A 21,613-nucleotide genomic window follows, 5' to 3' on the forward strand; every position below is an offset into this window, starting at 1 on the left:
TATGACTGCTGGGCTGTAAAATGAGCAGTGTCTATGTCCTGTTTGCCTAGGATTTGCAGTTCATCCAAAAAGCAAAGGGGGCCATCATCAAAACGGTGCAGGCAGGGATCAAAGAACACAGAAAGAGAGAACGGAGGTGCTCATCCAAGCCCTCGACCTCAATAAATCCAAATCTGATGCAATCTAATGGCATCTGCGGGAAGCAAGGCGAAACCATCCTGCAAATCCACAGGGCCCAGAGGATCTAACGCAAACTTTCTGGTACAAGAAACTTACAGGGACCCGTGCTCTGACAGCATAAAGTTAATAATATGGCAAAAAGTCTGACTTACTTTTAGGCAGCTTTGATGTAGTTTCTATTAATATTAATCACAATATGAGTGACAAAAAACTTTCCCTGTAAAATGGAATGGTTTTCTATTTGTCTGCAACATTTTCGAGGTACGTCTGTGCAGATTGCTGTCTATTTTAGGGCTTCAACTAACGATTAATCGATTATTCTGACGATTAATCGGTTATAAAATTGGCACATTCCACAGACTTTTCATTTCATCACTTAATTCTTTTAGTGCCTAGAAAGCAGCAGCATATTCCTGAAGTGAAGCTAAAACTACTACTGACTCTCTTCTAAAAGAGATTTTCTTTGATTTACAGACAAAAGTATTTTCATCTTAAATGCAAATCCAAATGTTTTTCGTATAGTTTTGACTTTATTACTGCTCTGACTGAATATGTTGTTTGAACAAATGAGATTGTTTGAGCCTTTACACTCTAACGATTAATCGACTACTAAATGAGTTGATTATTTCAGTAATTGATTAATCACAATTAATACGATTAATCGTTACAACCCTACCTTAGTAGGGGTTATTCTAGTGACTGAACATTGTCATATTTTATACTGTATTTTAAGTGTCATAGATTTGCATTTTATACAGACAGTACAACAAATTACAGCTGCTGTTTTCTTGATAAATGTCATTTATCAAGAAAAATTTCTTACGATTTTAATTTGTTTTCACAATAAACTTAAGTTATTGATGTTAAATAAAAAAACAAAACAAAGTGTTATTTTTGCTATTCACTTTAACTTTGAAATTATCAGATTTTCTAGACTTTGAGTTAATTTTTTTTACATTTATGAAAAAAAGAACAATTTTCTAGAATTCTTGTTTTTTAATTTTTCCAGAAATTAGATATTTTCTCTGACACTTGGAAATTTCTTTCTTTAAAATTTTTGAGATTGATCTAAAATGTTTGCAAGTTTTTTTCTTGCAAATTTTCAACTTCCGAAGCGCAGACATTTACTATTTTTTCTAGAAAATTTGAGATTAATCTCAATCTCTTGAGTTTTTTTGGTGGAAATTTACTTTTTCTGTCAACAATGACCATAAAATGCTCCCATAAATATCAGTCAACATGATGTTTACATTGGACAATATTTGCTAATGTCCGGCGTGTTTTCACAAACTGCTGTTTTCTTCATAATCTTGTTTATGAGAATAGTTTTTTTTAAAGATAATGGAACCAGCAGCACAATAAAAAAATTAATGATGCAGAAAGTAGCATGCAATTTATGCAAAACCAGCAATATTTGCCAATCAGAATCATAACCACAAACTTTCATAGTGTCTAAAAATAAGAGGACACTATGAAAATTCAGGAATTCATGCTTTGTAGTGACTTTGCATAATGTTTGTCAGATTGGCAACGTGCATCTGCAAGAATCTGCATGTTTTGTACATTGTAGTAAAAATAATTTCCTCTTGGAACCAAACCAAAAACTCACCAACTTCAGACATTTCACGGACGCTGGCGTAGTACACCTCCTTGTCGAATCTGGGCGCGTTGTCGTTGATGTCGTGGATCTTTATGTTGAACTCGGTGTCGGGTTCGAGTTCTGCGTTGGTGTTTCTGTCCAGGACCTTGGCGTGAAGCGTGTACATGGCTTTCTCTTCCCGGTCCAGCCGCTTGGTGGCGTGGATGTCTCCGGACTTCTCGTCGATCAGAAACAGGGTGCCAGCCCCGTCTCCGGTCAGGACGTACTTCACGGTGCCGTCGCCTTTGTCCGCGTTGGAGTGCAGCTGGAAATCAGAAGACAAGTTTGTTCAATACAGAGAACAAACTTTAGAAAGTAATTCTGTCTGACTGAAAGGTGGGAGTTTTATTTTTCCACTCTTTTTAAAGCAAGGTTGATATAGGGCTGGACAATGTGGCTGAAAGATTTAGCACTATATAAACATATTACATCAGTCAGCATTGATAATTATTTCTTAATTTCTTGGCATAAATATTTGAAATATTGCCAAACTTATGGAAGAAGATCAGTGCCACTGAAAAAAAAAGATTTCTGACTTTAATCTCCGTTTATAATTCTGAGAAAAAAAGTCAGTTATTTTTTTAGTATCAAGTATCTGGGGATCTTGTTCACGAATGAGTGAAGAAGGGAGCAGGAGATCGACAGGCGGATTGGGGCAGCATCTGCCGTGAAGCGGGCGCTGTACCGGTCCGTCGTGGGGAAGAGAGAGCTGAGCCAAAAAGCGAAGCTCTCGATTTACCGGTCGATCTACGTTCCCACCCTCATCTATGGTCATGAGTTTTGGGTCATGACCGAAAGAACCAGATCACGGATACAAGCGGCCGAAATGGGTTTCCTCCGCAGGGTGGCTGGGCTCTCCCTTAGAGAGAGAAGCTCGGTCATCCGGGAGGGACTCAGAGTAGAGCCGCTGCTCCTCCACGTCGAGAGGAGCCAGTTGAGGCTCRGRCATCTGGTCAGGATGCCTCCTGGACGCCTCCCTGGTGAGGAGTTCATGTCCCACCGGGAGGAGGCCTCGGGGAAGACCCAGGACACGCTGGAGGGATTATGTCTCTCAGCTGGTCTGGTAACGTCTTGGGATTCCTGGAGGAGCTGGAAGAAGTGGCTGGGGAGAGGGAAGTCTGGGCCTCCCTTCTGAAGCTGCTGCTCCCGCGACCCGACCCCGGATAAGAGGAAGAAAATGGATGGATGGATATTTTTTAGTGACCCTGGTCCTCTTCCATGCAGTCTAGTGATGTGACTAGATTCTAGGACCTTTCCTGCTTTATCCTGTTTTCCCTCCACGCTGTTATTTTGAAGCAGTTATACGGCACGTTGCCAAAACCTGAACCCAAAGAGGGACAGAGGAGCTGATTCCATTCTAACCTGTGAGAGGTTGAGCAAAGAACACACTTTCTGCCTGCATCTCCCAGAATGCAATGCGGTTCTGGATCTGAGATCAGTGAAATTACTGAATATTCTGTCAGACATATGTATTGATAATTATCACGTGTCTATCACAATATATATATTGTTATTGGTTTATTATCCAGCCGTGGGTTAATGCATGTTTTCATAAATATTCTGTTGGTCTGAAATGCATTGCTGTGTTTTTATTTTTGCAGCAATTTGGAGTAGGGTTGCAACCAACGATTAACAATTAACAAGTAATTGATTACTACTTTAGTTGACAGTCATTTCAGTAATAATAGATTAATCACAATTAATCCGATTAATCGTTTCGGACCTAATTTTGAGTATAAATTATATTATCTGTACGTTCCACACATTTTAACACAATGCAGTGCTTAATTTTGAACTCAATTTGACATTTTAGTACTGGAATATTTCCTTGGCTGCTTTCCAAACCTGCATCTGGTCTATAAATAAAACCTTTGAAACAACGTTGCTATTTAAATTGTAGTTTTTAATTTCTGATGCCTTTGTTTTATCTGTTTTAGAATAAATAGCCAGACTGAAACCCCAATCTAAGAGATTCAACAGATTGGCTCTTTTATTTTTCCAATGTGTACTGATGGACTTGTACCTTCAGGGCACATAAAGACGATTACAAAGTCAGCCTTTTATCACCTGGAGAACATTTCTAACATTAATGTCCAAAGAAAATCTTGAGAAACTTGTGCATGCATTTATTTTTAGTCAAAATAATTACTGTACGAGTGTCTTCACAGATATGCCTAAAAAAAAAAGCAAAAATAGAGCACATTACTCCAGTTTTAAAGTTCTTACACTGACTCCCTGTTGCTCAGAGAATAGACTTTAAATTCCTCTTTTAGTTTATAAATTATTCAGTGGTTTAGCACCAAATGCATTAAAGATCTGTTCTTGTATCAACCTTCCAGACCACTCAGGCCTCCAAACATGGAGAAGCAGAATTCAGTTTTTACGCATCACAAATCTGAAACAGACGCCCAGAAAACTGGAGATGCTCCATTTTAGTTCAATAAAATGTCACAATTTAATTTCAAAATTAGTGTATTTTCCTTTTGTTCTGGGCTTGACACACGCATATCGCGCCAAAACTCATTTTCTCTTGGTTTGGGACCTAAAAACGTGCTAATTAAAGTTTCACTTATTTTACTCACGGTGTTCTGATAATCTTGGTTATCATCAGAAATTCATGCGACTCGTGCCTAATTCAAATGTTTTAACGTCCTTTCAAATCGTCTCGAATATTCCTCAGCTGTTTCACGGTGGTGCATTAAGGCTCCACAGAAACCCCTTGTGAGCGATGAAATAATGATGTAAACCCACCAAGGAATCGGTCTCGGTCTCTAAATCTTCGCCTCCCACTGCGGCGAGGGCGCCATCGCTCATTACTCAAGGTCAAATTATGCTCCGATTTCTCTCCCAGATTGGGCCTTTTAAAAAAAATGAGGAAAATCTGACCCAGAGCAACAATTGCTAAAATTAGTCACCTCTGACCCATCGATCACCTTGAGGAGCCTGGCGGTGTCAGCGAGGAGTAATGGCGCCATATTGTGACAGACACTTGATTCAAGCTCATTACTGCGCTGGATCTGTCAGCAGATATATTTAGAGCACTATCTCACATGGGCTCACATTTTAAATGACAAGGAGTTAGGGACGCGGAGTGTACCTCGGCAGCTTATTAATATTAATGCCTGCATGCTGCGCGGGGAAGTAATTATTTTTTTTTTCTCCTGCGTGTGGAAGGAGCGATGCCAACAGCACAACTTTTGGATGGAAATCAGAAAAACGCAACGCCAAACCGGTCCGCCGCCGTTCCCGGGGAGGCATTAGAGAACGAGGACGACGTTCGAAAACAAGACGCCGTCAAGTTCAAATGAGCAGTAGATGCGGGATTTGGCTCTGTATTTGAAGAAAATTTCATGCAGATGAACCCTATTATTCCAAGTCTATTAAAGAAGAATATCAGTCCGCTTGAATGTTTACTTATTCATTGTCGTGAATTTGAATTCCCTCCTGAGCTTTAGGCCAGTGAACCAAGGATTTAAAGCAGGATGCTATGGATGTAAAAGCTCCTGCTGTTATTGACTATAATTTATGGGACAATTTAAGCAGGTAGCAGAGTATTTGTATGAATTTCTTGCCCCCGAAACAAGCTTCTCATTCCAGATAAAAAGAAAAAAACGTGGAGGACAGGAATTGAAAATTATCCGGCGCTAGAAATGCAACAGTACGCAGTTTTTGTTAATGCAAACCACATAAAAATAAATGAGAAACAAACACAGAAGCACCTTCTCCCTCTTAAAAACTCATAATTCAACAGTAATCCTTCATCCTCTACTTTGAAACCAAATGTTTATCTTGGGTGTTGCGTGTAGGAGGACGTTGATCTCCTCAGCAACATGAGAGGAACATATTTCATCAACGTTATTCAGAACTGGGACTCTTCAGACTTCTTCTTAATTAGGCCAGAAGAATTTCAGACCACAGGAGTTGCCTTTTTTTCTCCCTCTAAAGCTTTTGATTATATTTTGCACTGGTTTTTTTTTATGTAATCATTACCATATTTCCCTGTCTGTGTTGCTAATCCTGTAAAATAAAAATGAATATGAAAATAACAAACAAGCAGCCATCAAAGACGCCTGTACTTTACCGACGGAGCAAACATGCTTCCTTAAAAACATCCGTCAGTCTTTGGAGAAACTTGTATTTTTAAATAGTGAAAGTTTTCACACCCAAATGAACTTTTTAACATTACAAAGAAAGTTTTCATGTTCAGATGATGGATTCAATGAGACGTCAAACGTTTGGGATATTATTTTATAGCTTAACTCTGCAAACATTTGTAACGGGAACACAGCTGTTGACTTCAGCTATAATGCTGCTTGTATTAAATAAAATATTTAAAGATGCTACCTGCCAAACAGTCCAGTGGGTTTTGATTAATCAGTGGACGCAATTTGTCCCAAATAAAAAAGCCCTCACCTGGAGAAACTGAACATGCGACAAAGTGTCGGGTCTATCATTGAGAATGCACTGCGGACAAAGAGATTTGGTGGAAAATAATAGAAACAAAATGGTTAAAAACTAAAGATCAGGATAGTTTATTCCTTTTCCAAAACTCAAAGTCTGAACAAATGTGAAAGATTGATAAATTCCTGTGGCTGACCTCATGAACAGCTGTACAGCTACCACATGTTCATCTACATGAAGGTTTTAGTCATCATTGCACCGAAGGCTTAGTGGTCAAATCAAAGATGGATTCGTCAAGCTGGGCCCAAAACAATAAATGTTTGCTTTGGCTACTAATGGATGCAGCTTCTTTGTAAAGCGGCAACGTTTTAGGCATGTGGTGCAAATATTCTGACAAAAGTGATCAAACATAGTTCAGATACGTACTAGTAAGTAAATACTCACACGCTTTTTACAAGTGCAAAATGCGCCCAGCACAATAAGCCAAAAAAGATGCAAAAATATGACAGAAAACACAACCAAGCTAATATTTGGAATATTTAAAAAATATTCTAAAAGTAGAAGACAAATATTTACCAGCAAAGCCAATTTTCAGCAGCAGGACAACCTAATAAATCCAGCACATCTTCACGTTATGGCACAGCCGAGCTGCTGTGACTCAAGGTGGTTGAGGCTAACACTAACTAGCTGCTAACACACCCTTGGTAGCTAGCTAGCTAGCTTTTTAGTGTCTAGAATGATATATATAAGTCTTAGATTTAATTAATGATCATCTTAAAAAGTTTTAAATTTAAGTTGGTGAAACCTGCAGAGTATTTTTGTTACATGCTCCATAATTTGTGCAGAAAAAAATGTCTGAGTGGGACACATTAGCCTAGCTGAACTGCTGTGACTCGAGACGGTGGAGGCTACAGCTAGCTAGCTAGTTTTTTTTACATCTATTGCCAGAACGCAGGTCTTAAATTCCATTCATTGTGGTTGTAATTAGTTTTAAATTTGAGTTGGTGGAACCTGCCAATGGATTTAAGTACCATTAAGTTCCAGATTTTTCTAGCTTGGGTCGGAGCCCCGCTAACCTTATTTTGCTGCCTGACTTAGCCGACCTGCTAACGGCTAACGGCTGCCATGATGAAGAGATTTTCAGTTGTTTATGTCACCCGTCAGTAGCCTGATTAGTGAACACCAAACGTTTAGGTAATAACCAGTTTCTGTCCTCTGGCTTGCTAAATTTCTCACTAAGAGCTTCTGCAAACAAGGAACATTTGTGCAAACAGTGATAGCATGAAATATTTCAACATGTGCCAGGAACACAGATTTATCCAATAATACCACAAAAACTCAAAACTCCCTCGCTTTAAAGGCTACAAACCAAAGTGTGCGGCTCTTCTCTGACACGTGAATCTATATTCATGACTTAAATCTATATCAGTTTGCACAGCTTGGAAAAAAACGCCTTGGTAATTTTGAATAAGTGTGGCACAAAGTGTTTTTGCACAGCCTCCCCTTAGAAAATCAAATGTTAGCACATCCGCACTATATTTGCAGAGACTTAGCGGCTCGTCTTCCAAGGCCCCGTTGCACAAACACAGCCTCTTCAAGGCCTTACAACAGAAGCACAGAGGAGAGCCTTGATGAGTTAAATCGCTTTGCACAAACACTGAGGAATTGTCAGTAAAGCAGCAAAAAATCATTGGCAATTCTTGTCAGGTCTCTGGTAAGCATTGCTCGCTGCTGCAAAGAGGAGATAGCAAAATAGAGCACAGAATGGATGCAGAATAATTACTCTTTCTCCTCTCTCTCCCTGCGCCTTTTAAGACCTGGGCTGTGATTCTGTACTGTGCTATAATGTCAGATCTGCAGGTTAAAGTTGCAGCTCGCCGTATCTCTTAATGCGCTTTACGATTTTCCATTACTTACGCAAAAATGTATCAAACGAGGCCTTCCTTTGCGAATTCCCCTGGATGCTTATTGTCCAAATATTAGCACAACAAAGCAAGCTACCTTGAATATTTTAATTTAGGCCAGCACATTTTGTTTACAAGGCACAGCACAATGCAGTGTACCAAGAATTTAATAGGATTTAGCTCACTTCAAACACACCACTCCAGTGCTCCTGAATCCAAAGTTTGCGGCTGTATTGCTCAGCATTGCAAGTGTTCACACTTCACAGCCTCGCTTAAGAAGTAGGCCACCGCAGCTGCAGACAGCACAGTGCTCACACTCACTAATGGCCTTCTCAAAGTATGTTAAAATGAGATTTTTTTTCTTCCTGTTTCTTCTTATGGGAGGGTGGTTTTGCACTTTGATTGCATAGGATATGAGTGGACCAAAAGATACGCCGTGCTTCTTTTAATCACGGCGACAGCTGCGACAAAGCAGAGGGTAAAAGGTTGCAAATCCTACAAACGGAATGAGTAATTGTTTGTCTATGTCATTTTCTGGTATCTGTCAGCAGCATTCGGCACGCAAAAGCCTGAAAACGGCGTGTCTTTTGAACGCTGCGATAAGCATTATTGTGGAGCAGCAGTGCACCGCTTTTCCTTTCAGCTGAGCAGAGGGCTATAAAAGACTGACAGTTCTTTACATCTAGTTTCACTGCCATAATCAAGAAATCAACCTCAAGTGACAGTTAGTGAGCGTGCAAAGGCTGATTGGAGAGGTTTGATTGAATGTGAAATAAACAAGGTTTCCCACAGTGCACTGCAAAAGGCTATTAAGTGATCTTTATGTGGAAGAAGACCATCAAGGCTTTGATAGCTTTGTACAAAACATGAGTTCTTTTCGCAGTTTCATTACTTTCTTTTTCCTGTCTCGCTTCGTTCTTTCTTGCAGTCGACTTTGTGATTATATAATTACACAACGTATGTAATGTATAATTTATGTCAATTATGTAATGGGCAATTATGGGCGAAGGAAAGAAGTGATGTTCCTTAAAAATAACACTGTAATGAGTCAAATTCATATTCTTCTCTTAATCAAGTTTACAGTCTTTGAGGGCAAATTCAAGTATTGATGCTAAAAGTACAAAGTTTCTATAAAATCATCCAAACAATGAGCCAAAAGTCAATTTTAGATAATTGACTTTCCAGATAAATCTTTAGTCTTTCACCTTTACTCCAAAGTCCCCACTGCAAAAGCACACTGCAAAGTCAAACACTGCAAAAGCACAAAATATTACCAAGTTTTTTTTGTCTAGTTTCTAGTGGAAATATCTTAGCACAATTCAAATAAGACAAAACTAACTTACATGTAATGTTTCAGCACGATAAAAGAGCTTGTTTTATGTCAATAATTAATATTGATGGGAAAAGTACTAGTTTCACTGGCAACTTATTTCACTTACATCTTGTAATTGAAATAATCTGCCAGAGGAACAAGTACTTTTTATGTATTTTATACATAACTGAACCTAAAGCAATTGTATTTCCTGATCATTTTTTTATTATTTTCAAAATGGTTGTCATGGAAAATGTATGTTTATCTAATTGCAGTAAAATCTACAATTAGATAAATGTGTTTGGTGTTAAATCATAGCCCATATATTTTAAATCATGGAAATCAAATATATTTTCTTGATCTTTTTGCACACTTTTCAAAATGGCCGCCGTGGTTGTAAGGGAGAATATGTGTTTGCGTTAAAGTCGGCACCAGTTACTGCCAGTGGTGGGCACAGCTAACCAAAAAGATAAGTTCACTAACCACTAAATTTCTAAACAAGCATCCGAGCTAGGCTAGTGCTAAACTGCTAAACACACAAAAAATAACAGAAGCTAACATTAAACACATGAAAAATTACCGGAAGCTAACGCTAATCAGTCTGAGCCACACATCTTCTTCTTCTTCCATTTGACGAATGGTGCGAGACTCGCAAACAGCAAAGTCCTCGTTTCTGATTCTCTTACATATCAGTACTTTAACGTCGTTTGGATAGGATGAGCAATATTACACACATGATGCAACATAAAGTTAAACCAAGTTATGAAAGTGGTTCATATTTAATGCAATAACTGGCGGACATCTTTAAAAATGGCGGTCATATGAAAAACATTCAACCTGATCACTTTTTTTCCTCTGTTACATTTTCCATTTATGTTGTTTGTATTTTACAAACAACACTAACATGCTACTAAACACAACTGTAAAAACTACATGGATATTTGACATATTTTGAATTTGTATGTTTTATGAAACTATATGTATAATTGTTACTACTGAGGTTATTTACTTAACTTAATTTTTTGTGAACTTCACCCATAAAAACAATTAAAATAAAACTATTACAAATAAAATGGCTATTCGTTTAAAAAAAGTCATTTGAACGACACAAGCTCATTTTCCTGAATCAAAATGGACCTTTTGTTGATTTCTTTTAAAGCAAAGTAATTTTTATGTTCAGTAAATAAACGTAACATTGAATATTCAACAGGCTGTTCTCATTTTTTATTCTGTAGCTCTACACTACAAAGACCTGAAAACAAGTAGTAAAATAAAATGTATTCTGAAGTGGACTAGAAGACTGTCTGCTGTGATTTATGTAGATTACATGTGTATTATTGGTGAGGCCTATTCAAACCCCCATATAGATAATAAATCTGAATAAGTTGCAACAAAGGCATCACTATAAGTGCTCTCTACAGCTTGGAGAGGTAAAATGGATTCTCTCTGATCGTGATCTCGAGAATCTCACAATCTGGCTGCCTTGAAAGGTGATAGCCACTGGGGAGAAATCAGAAAATGGAGTTAAAATACTCCTCAGTTCAAGATGAGTCATAATGTTTTAAGAGATTGAATAGACTCATAATTAAATGCGGCCTGTTTGCTATTATCGAACTTGTCAGTGAAATAATATTCTTCTTCCTGTGTTCGTGCTTCCTCTATGAAGCCGTTCTGTTTCTCTGTCACCGGCAGAAGATTGTGGCTGTTGTTAGATTTACCGATGCGTATCGCCACGCCTCCGCCTGTAAAACAAGAAGCACAGAGCCTTCACCAGCACCGCCACCTGTAAATTATTTAACCGTCATGAAGTTCTGACAGTTTAATGACTTTAGACGCGAGGAGAGCGCGGAGACGGCGAATGTGATTGCCACGAAAGTTGGATGCCAAGAGGCATCAAAGAGTTTGGGGGAAAAAGGAAAAGTCATTGATGATTCACCGGATGGCTCCTTTTATACTTCACAGCAGCTGCTTTGCTGCATCATCACATATCAGAGAGTGAATTTATATATATTTTTTGATTGATATGTTTTCTTCCTTTCCATTTTGTCTCTCTTTTCTGTTTATTATACGCTGCACCTTTCTCCTCACCCCCATCAGGATGATAGTTTCTGCAGAGGAAGTTGTCATCCCCCCACCCCTCTCCACTCAACCCTTTCACGAGACACTTGTTTTCTCCGGAGACTGAGGTGCCTGATGAAAGCAAGCCTTCTTCTGAGAAAATTGGGTGTTGACAGTCGCCTCATTTCCCTCTCCGAGTTGATAACGGCGGCGTTCCACCATGCTGCCTGTCTTTGCGGTGAGCCGGTGAGCTGACAGGAACCACTCTGATCTCCGGGACTGCAGATGAGAAGAGTTGTCCCAAAACTCCCTCGGATCGGTTGTAGTCCTTAAATTTGATCTCAAAGCTGAATCTCATGCTGATAATGTGTCCAGCCTCCTTATCGTACTTTTAGTAAGTACGTTTTTCCGTGGAACAAGTTCCTGACCTATGAAGACCTTACTGCAAAGACAGTCTCTTGTTTTTCTGGTCAAGAAAATAAGAGAATGCCCCCTACAAAACAGTTTTAAAAGGGACGTATTTTGCAAATTTGTACGTTTTTGAGCATTTCCATATGAGTCTGTACTGTTTCTAAACAGCGCAGACACCAAAAAAACAAGCTTTTGTTTTTTGGTGTCTGGAAAAGTAGCCATTTCAGAAAACTCAGCAGGCACTGCCCTCTCACCTAGTGACCCTGGCCAGTTACCTAGCAACCCCCGCAAAGCCCAGCCCGTTACTTAGCAACCCAAGCTGAGCTTCAGCACATTTGGTCAGTTGGGTTTTCCTCTGATCTGTGCAGTACAATGGCTGCTGGAAAAGACAAGTGTTTTGTTGACCAATCAGAATTCAAATTCAAAAATACTTTATTGATCCCAAAGAAAAATAAAATGTTTGTGGTAACTTGTATTAATTCAGATTCTTCAGAGTTATTGTAGATAGTGAAGCTTTTTGGCAGGAAAGATCTCCTGTATTATAACGACTCTGCAGAACTCTCTTACTGAAGACACACTATTTTTCTAAGACAGTCTCATGAAGAGCATGGTCAAGGTTGTCCATGGTTTCATTACTTTTATGAAAAATTTTTTCTTTTTTTGCGTCGTCACCTCCAGAGGCTCCACAGTCGTCCCCGTTAAAGAACCAGCCTTGCTGAGCCTTTTAAAATCTCAAACCTTGCAAACCTTGAATGATCTTAGCTTCCTCAAAAAAATCTCCCGTCCAGGCTGTTGTCCAGGCGAACATCTATTTATATTCCTCAACCACCTCCACTTCTTCTCCCATGATGGAAACGGGGTTAGATCTAACCCCGTTTCTCCTGAAGCCTACAGTCATCTCATTTCAAGAAGATGCCACAAAACGGTCAGCTAGATCTCTGTATTCAGCTTCTTGTCCATCTCTGATACACCCGACGACTGCAGAGTCATCTGAATATTTCTGTACTTGACAAAAGTCTGACTTGTGCTGTAAGTCTGAAGTGTAGAGTGAAAAGGAGTGGTGAGAGTACAGTTCCCTGTGGTGCTCCTGTGTTGCTCACCACCTGTTAGACACACAGTCCTTCAGTTTCACAAGCTGTGGTCTGTTGTGAGGTAGTCAGAGATCCACGCCTCCGCCTGTGTCTCTATCCTCAATCTCTTTTTGTGATAATTTTAGTGTTCATGTCAGTTGTGCACAGTGGCGCAGTTGGTAGAGCTGTTGCCTTGCAGCAAGAAGGTTCTGGGTTTGATTCCCGGCCCAGGTCTTTCTGCATGGAGTCTCCATGTTCTCCCTGTGCATGGTGGGTTTTCTCCAGGTACTCCGGTTTCCTCCCACAGTCCAAAAACATGACTGTCAGGTTAATTTGCCTCTCCAAATTGCCCCTAGGTGTGAGTGTGTGTGTGCATGGTTGTTTGTCCTGTGTGTCTCTGTGTTGCCCTGCGACAGACTGGCGACCTGTCCAGGGTGACCCCGCCTCTCGCCCGGAACGTTAGCTGGAGAGGCACCMGCACCTCCTGACCCCACTGAGGGACAAGGGTGTAAGACAATGGATGGATGGATGTCAGTTATCCAGTGCTACTCCACATCCAGCCACTAGGGGGCGTCTGTCGCATTGGTTGCATAGAAAAGGCTTATGGACACACGCAGAAGAATAAACCTTCCTGTTAAATGCTAACAGAAGCTCAACATGTATACCTCATCATTTCAGTCACAGGTCAGTAAATGTGTATTTTAATCGATATATGTTGTTGACTTTTAAGTTTTGAAGATATTATTTGACTACTGAGTCACACCATTTGGTTTCTGATGAATGTTTTTATATAAAACGACATATTCCTGTATGCTAACTAGTGCTAATGCTAGCGGATTTTGAGCATGTCTGTTAAGCTAACTGTCAAACAACTGGAAGACTGGTGAATTTCCTATGAACTTTTTGTACTGATTTAAAAAAAAGGTTTTCACAACATATTACATTGTTCTTGTCTATTTGTTGTAGACACTGGAACAATCAGAACAAACCGTGTTAAGATAAATAAGTTGCTCAAATTAAATACTAAAAGACAATATAGGTAAAAAATAAATAAATAAAATCTGAAAACCGCTATGTTTTCAAGCATTTAGCATATAGATTTTAGTGATTCTAACTGACATAAAAGAAGAAAAGTTTAATTTAACTTAAGATAGTAAGACAAAATGTCTTTGTTCATTAATCATCTAGCTTCAACTGTAAACATTTTCCAAACGTAGGCTTTTAATCAAGCATTAGCTTGCACTTAATTACAAAACTGTGAAGCTTGAAACAATAATTTTGTATTTTAAATGACTTTATACAGAAATTAATGCCTAATTAATATTCAAGCATTTTCAAGAACCTGTTCGAACCCTGTCCATTTTACTTTTCTCCAACTTATACTTTAATATCCTGAGAGAAATGGATAGTAGATACCAGATAATATTCTTCAGTGTTCAATCAGTGGAAGCTTGATTTTAAGTATAACTGTACTTTTTAACTGGATTAGGAGTGCGCTGGAGAGTCCATTGGTATGCACTCATGTGGATCTGATTGCTCCAGTTAGCTCTGCCCGTAACAATCAAGACTTCTGGCAGCCCATCCATCTCCTCCCAATTACATCAAACACTAGCCCAACAAGCTAAACCAGCTATAATTACTCTGCAGACAATGCACTTGGACACTTTACCTTGCCAACGTATTGATGGTCATTTCCCGTGTACTCTTCAAGCAGAAAGAATTGATTCCACATCCATCCCCGTTTGGAACGCTGAAGAACCTTCCCATCACTCTCTGGCATCCCAAACAGATTCCCAATATTCCCAGTAATGAAAGGCAGTGCAGTACTGGGCCACAGGAAATAGAGCATCAACAGGAGCAGAGCTTGATTGCCTATCATGGTATCCAATCGGCAGGGAAATGTCCGGAATGACTTGTGAATTATGGAAATAAGCTGGAAGGTAGCCTTGGCAGAACAGGCATTGTATTTCCTTTCACTCGTGTCCTTTAGGTTTCTGTGAAGAGAGAGAACTGCAGTTAGCGTGGACTTCGTGACACTTCGTGGAGATTACAGCACAAGAGTGCTCTTGTATCCACGAGCTTCAGGCTAAATTTATTCAATCGTAACATCAGTTTGTGCTTCATAAAATCAGTAGCTGGAGAAAATATGACACCAAGGAAAAATATGTCTATCACATGATTTATTTATGAGGGCGTTGAGCCTTAAAGTTTCTAATCTGATGCTGGAATCTCGTCTAAATTCAAATATACTCAAAGTTATACAAAATAAATGAAAAACATATTCAGATATGATTTACAAGCCCATGAACAAGTATATTTTCCATGACATAAAAATGTCAATGCTTTGTCTTTGGTAATGAATTTTAAAACTGATGGAAACCCCATAAGACAGGAACAATTATTCAACATATGTCTACCTTGGAGGCCTAATTGTTTCATTCATTCATTATTTGAAATCAAGTTTATTTTTATAACACATTTAACAACAAGGCAGTTCAAAGTGCTTTACATCGTAAAATCACAATAATAAAGTCAAAACTTGAGAAATCAGTAAATCAAAATCATCAATACACATCAATGTTTCAGTGATTATAGGTCAAAAGAATAATAATACTTTTGATTTCTCGTCATAAATTCCAAATTATGTTTTAAAAAACTGTCCACATTTTGTCAGGGTTGCTATTTTTACTGTTTTTTCCACTGTTTGTTCCATGAGAACATCAATAAATTTCAATACTTTTGAAAATATAATTAAATGGAGTTACTTTATGCATTTTAGTGATTTCAGTGACTTATTTGAGCACATTACAAATAGTTTTTAAGAGCAGTATTTGTGTTTGTGGGACTAAAATAGGAGTCATAAAATGATCGATAGATGATCAGTAGATTTAAATAGTTATTCATTAGTTTTTTTGTTTTAAATACTTGAAACTTTACTTTTCGCTCCACACTGTTGTATTTTATCTTTAAGCAGTTATGAGAAACCTTAAACTACTGCTGCAAGTTACTCAACTCAGGTCGTTGCTAGGTAACCAAAGTTGGGGAGGGTGCTTCTTACAAGCAGGCTGTTGCTAGGTAACCAAAGAGGAAGTTAGTTGATTCCACATCTCCCAGAATTCTGTGCATTTCTGAAATTAACTAATCTTTCAGACGTATTATCTATTGATACTGATATCAATAGATAATATTGATATCGGTATCAATATTATCTATTATTGATAGATAATATCAATAATATTATCTATCAAAATGCAAAAGCCATTTTAGAAGGTTTCTAAAATGGCTTTTGCATTACCTGCTGAGACTGGAGTTATTTGAAGATGGCATCAGTCCACTTTGATTTTGGCCCCATCTGACCAACACCTAGCATTAGCCTCCATGGAAACTAATCAGATGAAAACTTTAAGTGCATTACCCACTACAAGTAAGATAGTATTTGTTCACAACTTTTCCACAGAAACCCAATTTCAGAAGTTTAACATACTCCCTTTTGGGTCGTGAATGAAACAATCGATTTAAAAATGTAATTCACAAGAGACAGAGGCAGAGGGGTAGCTATAGATCTACAATGTACCAAGCTTTAGGAATCAGCTTAAGGTCTCAATGTAATATGTGCTCAGGTTCTCTTTGGTCCCCAATTTGGTCCAGTTTTTCCCTGACCAGTGTCTATCATGTCTATTGTGTCTATCGTGAAAGACACATTGTGTCTATCGTGATATATATTGTTATTGATTTATTGTCACAATGGTGCCCCAAAATATCGCAATAAAACTTGTAAGTTCGTATCGCCTGCCCTTACTTCAGAGTCACTTAAATAGCCTTAAAGAGGCATTTTTGAGAGTCGAATGCATAAAATGTGAGGGGGGAAAATCCCCAGACACAACCCTACATTTTTTTTCCTCAAACTCACGTTTTATTTATGCGTCTCGTTTCACACCCAGTTGCAGTGTGCAGCTTCTCTAACATGTGAAAATGGATCGCGTTGCTCACAGGAAGTCTCATTTTTAATCTACCCTCTTTTCACGACTCCTTGTAATTTTAGCTCTAGTCTATTTTACTTCCTTTAACTGAAGGGAAAAGTCATTGATTTTTGTTCCTACATCAAAAACGTTGTGAATCCACATGAGCATATAAGGAATGGCCAAAAACGACCAAAAATCACCCCCAGTTGCTGCCCAAGGTTTTGTCTGCAGATTAGCTGTTTTCTGTTATTGGCAGTCTTCTTCCAAGACCTCACTATAAGGCTGTATCCCCAGCAGGAATGGCCCCTGACAGGTAATTTGGGTGTGCATGCATAATTTACCGTCTTTTGGGAGTTAATCCTAATAAATCTTTCTGCTCTCTTTAAAGCCATTTGTGAAGGCTGAAGTTGGAGATTTATCCTGAAAAGCATTCTCTGTGAAACTCTGGGACTGCTGAGGCCAAGTTCACACTGCAGGTCTTGATGCTCAATTCAGAGTTTTCATTTTTATTTATTTAGCTGTGTGTGGTTGTTCATACTACTAATTAAACATGACCGCAATGAGACTTAAGTGTGAACAGTTTACGACTTTACTGCAGTCCGCATATGTAGAAGAACGTAGACGTCACACAGCAACGCTCTGTTTACGGAAATACCAATGGAAATGAAGCCATTTTTGGATTGATTTAAAAGTTTATTCAGCAATGGGAGCCAACACTATCGTCACAAGATAACTGCAACACAAAGGAAGCTCAACTTCGGCTACGTTCACATTTAATTGCAGCTTGAAGTGACCCAATCGACAAATGTCACTATTCTGCCTCCTGATACGTGCAAGCAAAAAGAAAAACAACAACCATGGCGGACGTTAATAAGGAATAAGTTGTTATTGTGCTGCCTCTGGTTGGGTAACAACTTCAAAATCGTAAGATAAGCTCCTCCATTAGCATCTACATTTACTTCTGCAAACACTGAGTATTTCTTATTCTGCTTCCTTTTTATGGCAGTTGGCAAAACACTGACATCATTGCGCATGCGGGACACTGTCAGGTCGTTTGCAGCTCACACAGGAGATCACATACAAGTTGCATGGAAGTATAAACAACCATTAACATAAAAATCCACAAAAAAACTGGAACTGAGCATTAAGGCCTGCAGTTTGAACATAGCCAATGGACTTTAGTGAAGCATTGACTGCAGTTTCTGTGGAGAAGTCTGTTTAGGAGATGTAGTCAGAGCTAAGAGCTGTGGGATTATAACGCATTTTAGTGACCGACTTCTTTCATAATTTCCTGATTTACAGCGTCCAACTTTTTCTGATCCAGAATTATGTCTCATGTCAGATTGAAGACACTTTGAAAACAGGTGGATATATCTGAATTTGAAAGTGAAACATCACGGTAACAAATTTTGCTGGATGATAAATTGTCCCAGTAATTACTCCGATAAACAATATTGTTGTTTTGAGACCATTTTCAATAAATATATTGATAATGCCATAGCAGTGCAAGTCTGCTTACTTTAATTTTGTACAAACCAGTTCACACTGGAACTGGAAAAACATTTTAAATATCCAAAATAAAACGTAAAACCCAAAAAAATAAAAAATAAAAACATCAGAATTGGTCCATTTAGACTGCCTTGAAAAAGTTTGATTTTCCTGCTGTGTAAATTTAGCCCAAGTCAGTTCAGCACTTTTGTTCATAGCTTTTAAATAAGAAGTCATTAATGTCTTAAATGAAACAACATACAAATAAAAACAAAACTTTTTGTTCTAAGAATTAAAAATAAGAGCTATTTGAATGTCTTTGCTAGCTCAGGAGTTTGTAAATAATTTGCATACTTGGGGGATTTAAAGTACTTTTGTAATTATGATATGTTGTAGTACAAGTAAGTCATCAAAAAGTATGCATCTTGGTAAAAGTATAACAATAACAAGACATGTTATTGGTATGATAAAATGATGCTAATGATAGTAGGTAGCTTAGTAACAATAAAACATCTGGTTAGTATGGGGGGCCTCCCAAATAAAAATCAGCTTAGGGTCCCAAAAAGCCTTGGTCCGGCCCTGCGTAGGCGTTACACGTCCAGTAGAGTCCAAAGTGTTGTAGTTTCCCAGGAGTTAAAGCCATAATCATGCTGATTGGAGCTACATTTCTCTGTAGGTACAAAATGTGACATAAGTGTGACACGAATGCTGCTGAAATCAGGGGAAGCGCCCGCCTTGCAATTAATCCAGTCTGATGCTTGTGATTGCATTTTCTAATTATCATTCCAGCCCGTCCTTGAGATTTTAATGGCATTCTGGATATTAATCTTTGATGTGGCGTGCCTATTAAGCATTAGGCCAGTGTTTCTTTTTCAAAAATTCTTCCAAACACTCCATTAAAGGATGAATGAGCGCGCTTGAAACCACGCCAGATCCTATAGGGTCGAGCTGAATTATCTCGACTTATTCAGCCCATTAAAAAAGCGGGGCGCATTAAAAGAAATTGTTTATGACTAGATTAACTTGTAGGGAGCTTATTCGGCTTGGCACTACAACACACACAGATGTGGAGGGGACCAAATTGTTAAATATGCTTTTATGGGTGGTTCTCTTTGAATGTTTTCTCTTAATCTTGGCAACTACGCATTCCGGCTGGCTGGCAACAACTTCACCGCGCTCCATTGCTTTAATCTGCAAATTATACATTCTTGTTTTGCTGAATAAGAACATCTTTGATCAGATACAAACGAGCTGTTCATCAGGATCTGCTTCCTGGGAAGAAGAAGGAAAAAAAAAAAAAAAGCGCAGCCTTTGCAACATTGAATATGAATTTTCATGCACATGCCGTCCTAAAAAATGAACATGCAAGCTTGGAGAGAAAACCCAGAACTGAGCTCTGCAACTAAGCACTTTTGTGGATTCTCTAACTCGAGGAGTACAATAATTATAGCTGCAGTATGCTCTTGAGGTAAGCCTGCATAGAAGGTTTTAGAAGCGTAAAATATATACAGCAGAGCTCAAATTTATTCATACCCCTGGTAGATCCAGAGTTAATAGTTTTTATGCAACAAAGAAGTTGATTTCTGATGGGAAATGACACAGGAATCTCTAAAAAGGTGATAAAACAATGTAAACAAATCAATATTCAGTTTCCAAGGAGAAACGTTGGCTTTACAGTAGAGCTTCGACTCGTCCAAAAACTTTCAGATTAGACTTAAAACATTATTTTCAGTGAAATGAAACAAGCTGATCTAATTAAAAGATTATTTTAAATCTAAATCTTCCTTGTATTCTAGTTTAAATGTTTAATGACTTCTTGAACAAAGCTTAACGTTTTCTCAAGAAGCTGCTGTACCAAATAAATGTTAACATATTTTACATATTATTTGTAGAAATACAAAACGCAAAATTTTTTTTTACGATGAAATTTGTCATGCTAAATAAAGCTTTCGATTATAGTGCTATATGCGTATAGTTCCACTTTCTTTCCATGTTCACACTAGTATTTAACTTACATTAAAACAAATCTTGATTAAAATCATTAATTAAAAATCCAAGTTTATCCACTAAAGTCCAGGATGTTATTGTCTTCATGTTTACCACTTTCCTCCAATCTGGATTAAACTTCTCCAATCTGAGATTAACGTAAAAAGTTAATTTCACCACTATATGTATTTTAATATTGGTGGTTCTTAAACATAACTTTAATAAAAATCCAGCTTTTTTACTTGAGGTAATGACAGAAGGAATATTTCTCAGATGGACAAACCTAAAAAAAACACTATATCTTTTAATTTAATCTGCCTGCTGGTATTACTTTCTAGTTTAAACTTAAACTAGTGAAGATATTTTTCTGATCATGATCAACCTTTTCATGCTAAAAGTTTTCAATTAAGCTTATGTCGTTATTTTATATATATATTTTTTTTTCACTTCAATGTTCGAACTAAAATGTAACGCAGATTAAATTAAACCCAGTGAAGTACTGGAAGCTAATGCGATATCTTAACATTAAATGCAGTTTGCCACTTTCTTCCAATATGTATTAAACTCAAGTTAATTTCTCCACTGTGTGTATTAAGAGGTTTTAATATTTGACATTACTTGAGTTAATGATAGAAGAAACATAATCCAAACTTTTTCTTTTTAACAAAAACCGAAATTTATTTAAATTTAATATGTCTGTTGGTTTTACTTTCGAGTTTTAAGCTTGAATAAAGACATTTCCTGGTTAGAATAAACTTTTTAAGCTAATTTCTCCACTATGTATTTCCTTTAATGTTACTATTAGTTATTTAATATTAAGATGTCCTTATATTTAACCTTAATCAAAATACTGCTATTTTTTTTTTACTTGAGGCAGTGATAGAAGGAATATTTCCCAAATGAATAAACCTAAAAACCATCTATTCTTTTAAATTTAACATGCCTGCTGGTGTTATTAAGTTTAATCTTAAAATGGGGCTCTAAATATACTCGTATGTAGATGTATTTATTAGCAGATGCAGCGTTACGTAAGGATTGGACCATATAATTAGGCGTCAACAATCCAAAAACTCCCACGCACAATTTGAAACAGCCGGCTATTTCGATTCAAGGATTATGTGGAGCAATATTCAGCAGTGAAGGTCTCGGATTACGAGAAAACACAGAAGAAGATGACGACAAGGTCATGCATTTGGGTTAAA

At 37.9% G+C, this 21,613-nt stretch overlaps 1 protein-coding gene across 1 annotated transcript in view; it reads right to left on the reverse strand.

Moving 5' to 3' along the window:
- LOC103456693 (cadherin-10-like) overlaps positions 1–21,613 on the reverse strand; it is a 42,291-nt gene that overhangs the window by 19,414 nt on the left and 1,264 nt on the right. Inside the window, exons 2-3 of the mRNA XM_008396404.2 lie at positions 14,645–14,969; positions 1,790–2,084 (exon numbers count right to left, since the gene is read on the reverse strand). Of these exons, the coding sequence (XP_008394626.1) occupies positions 1,790–2,084; positions 14,645–14,854 (505 nt within the window). The 5' untranslated portion in view covers positions 14,855–14,969. The remainder of the gene's footprint in view (positions 1–1,789; positions 2,085–14,644; positions 14,970–21,613) is intronic.

The sequence above is a fragment of the Poecilia reticulata genome, linkage group LG20, assembly GCF_000633615.1.
Source record: "Poecilia reticulata strain Guanapo linkage group LG20, Guppy_female_1.0+MT, whole genome shotgun sequence".
Classification (NCBI taxonomy): domain Eukaryota; kingdom Metazoa; phylum Chordata; class Actinopteri; order Cyprinodontiformes; family Poeciliidae; genus Poecilia; species Poecilia reticulata.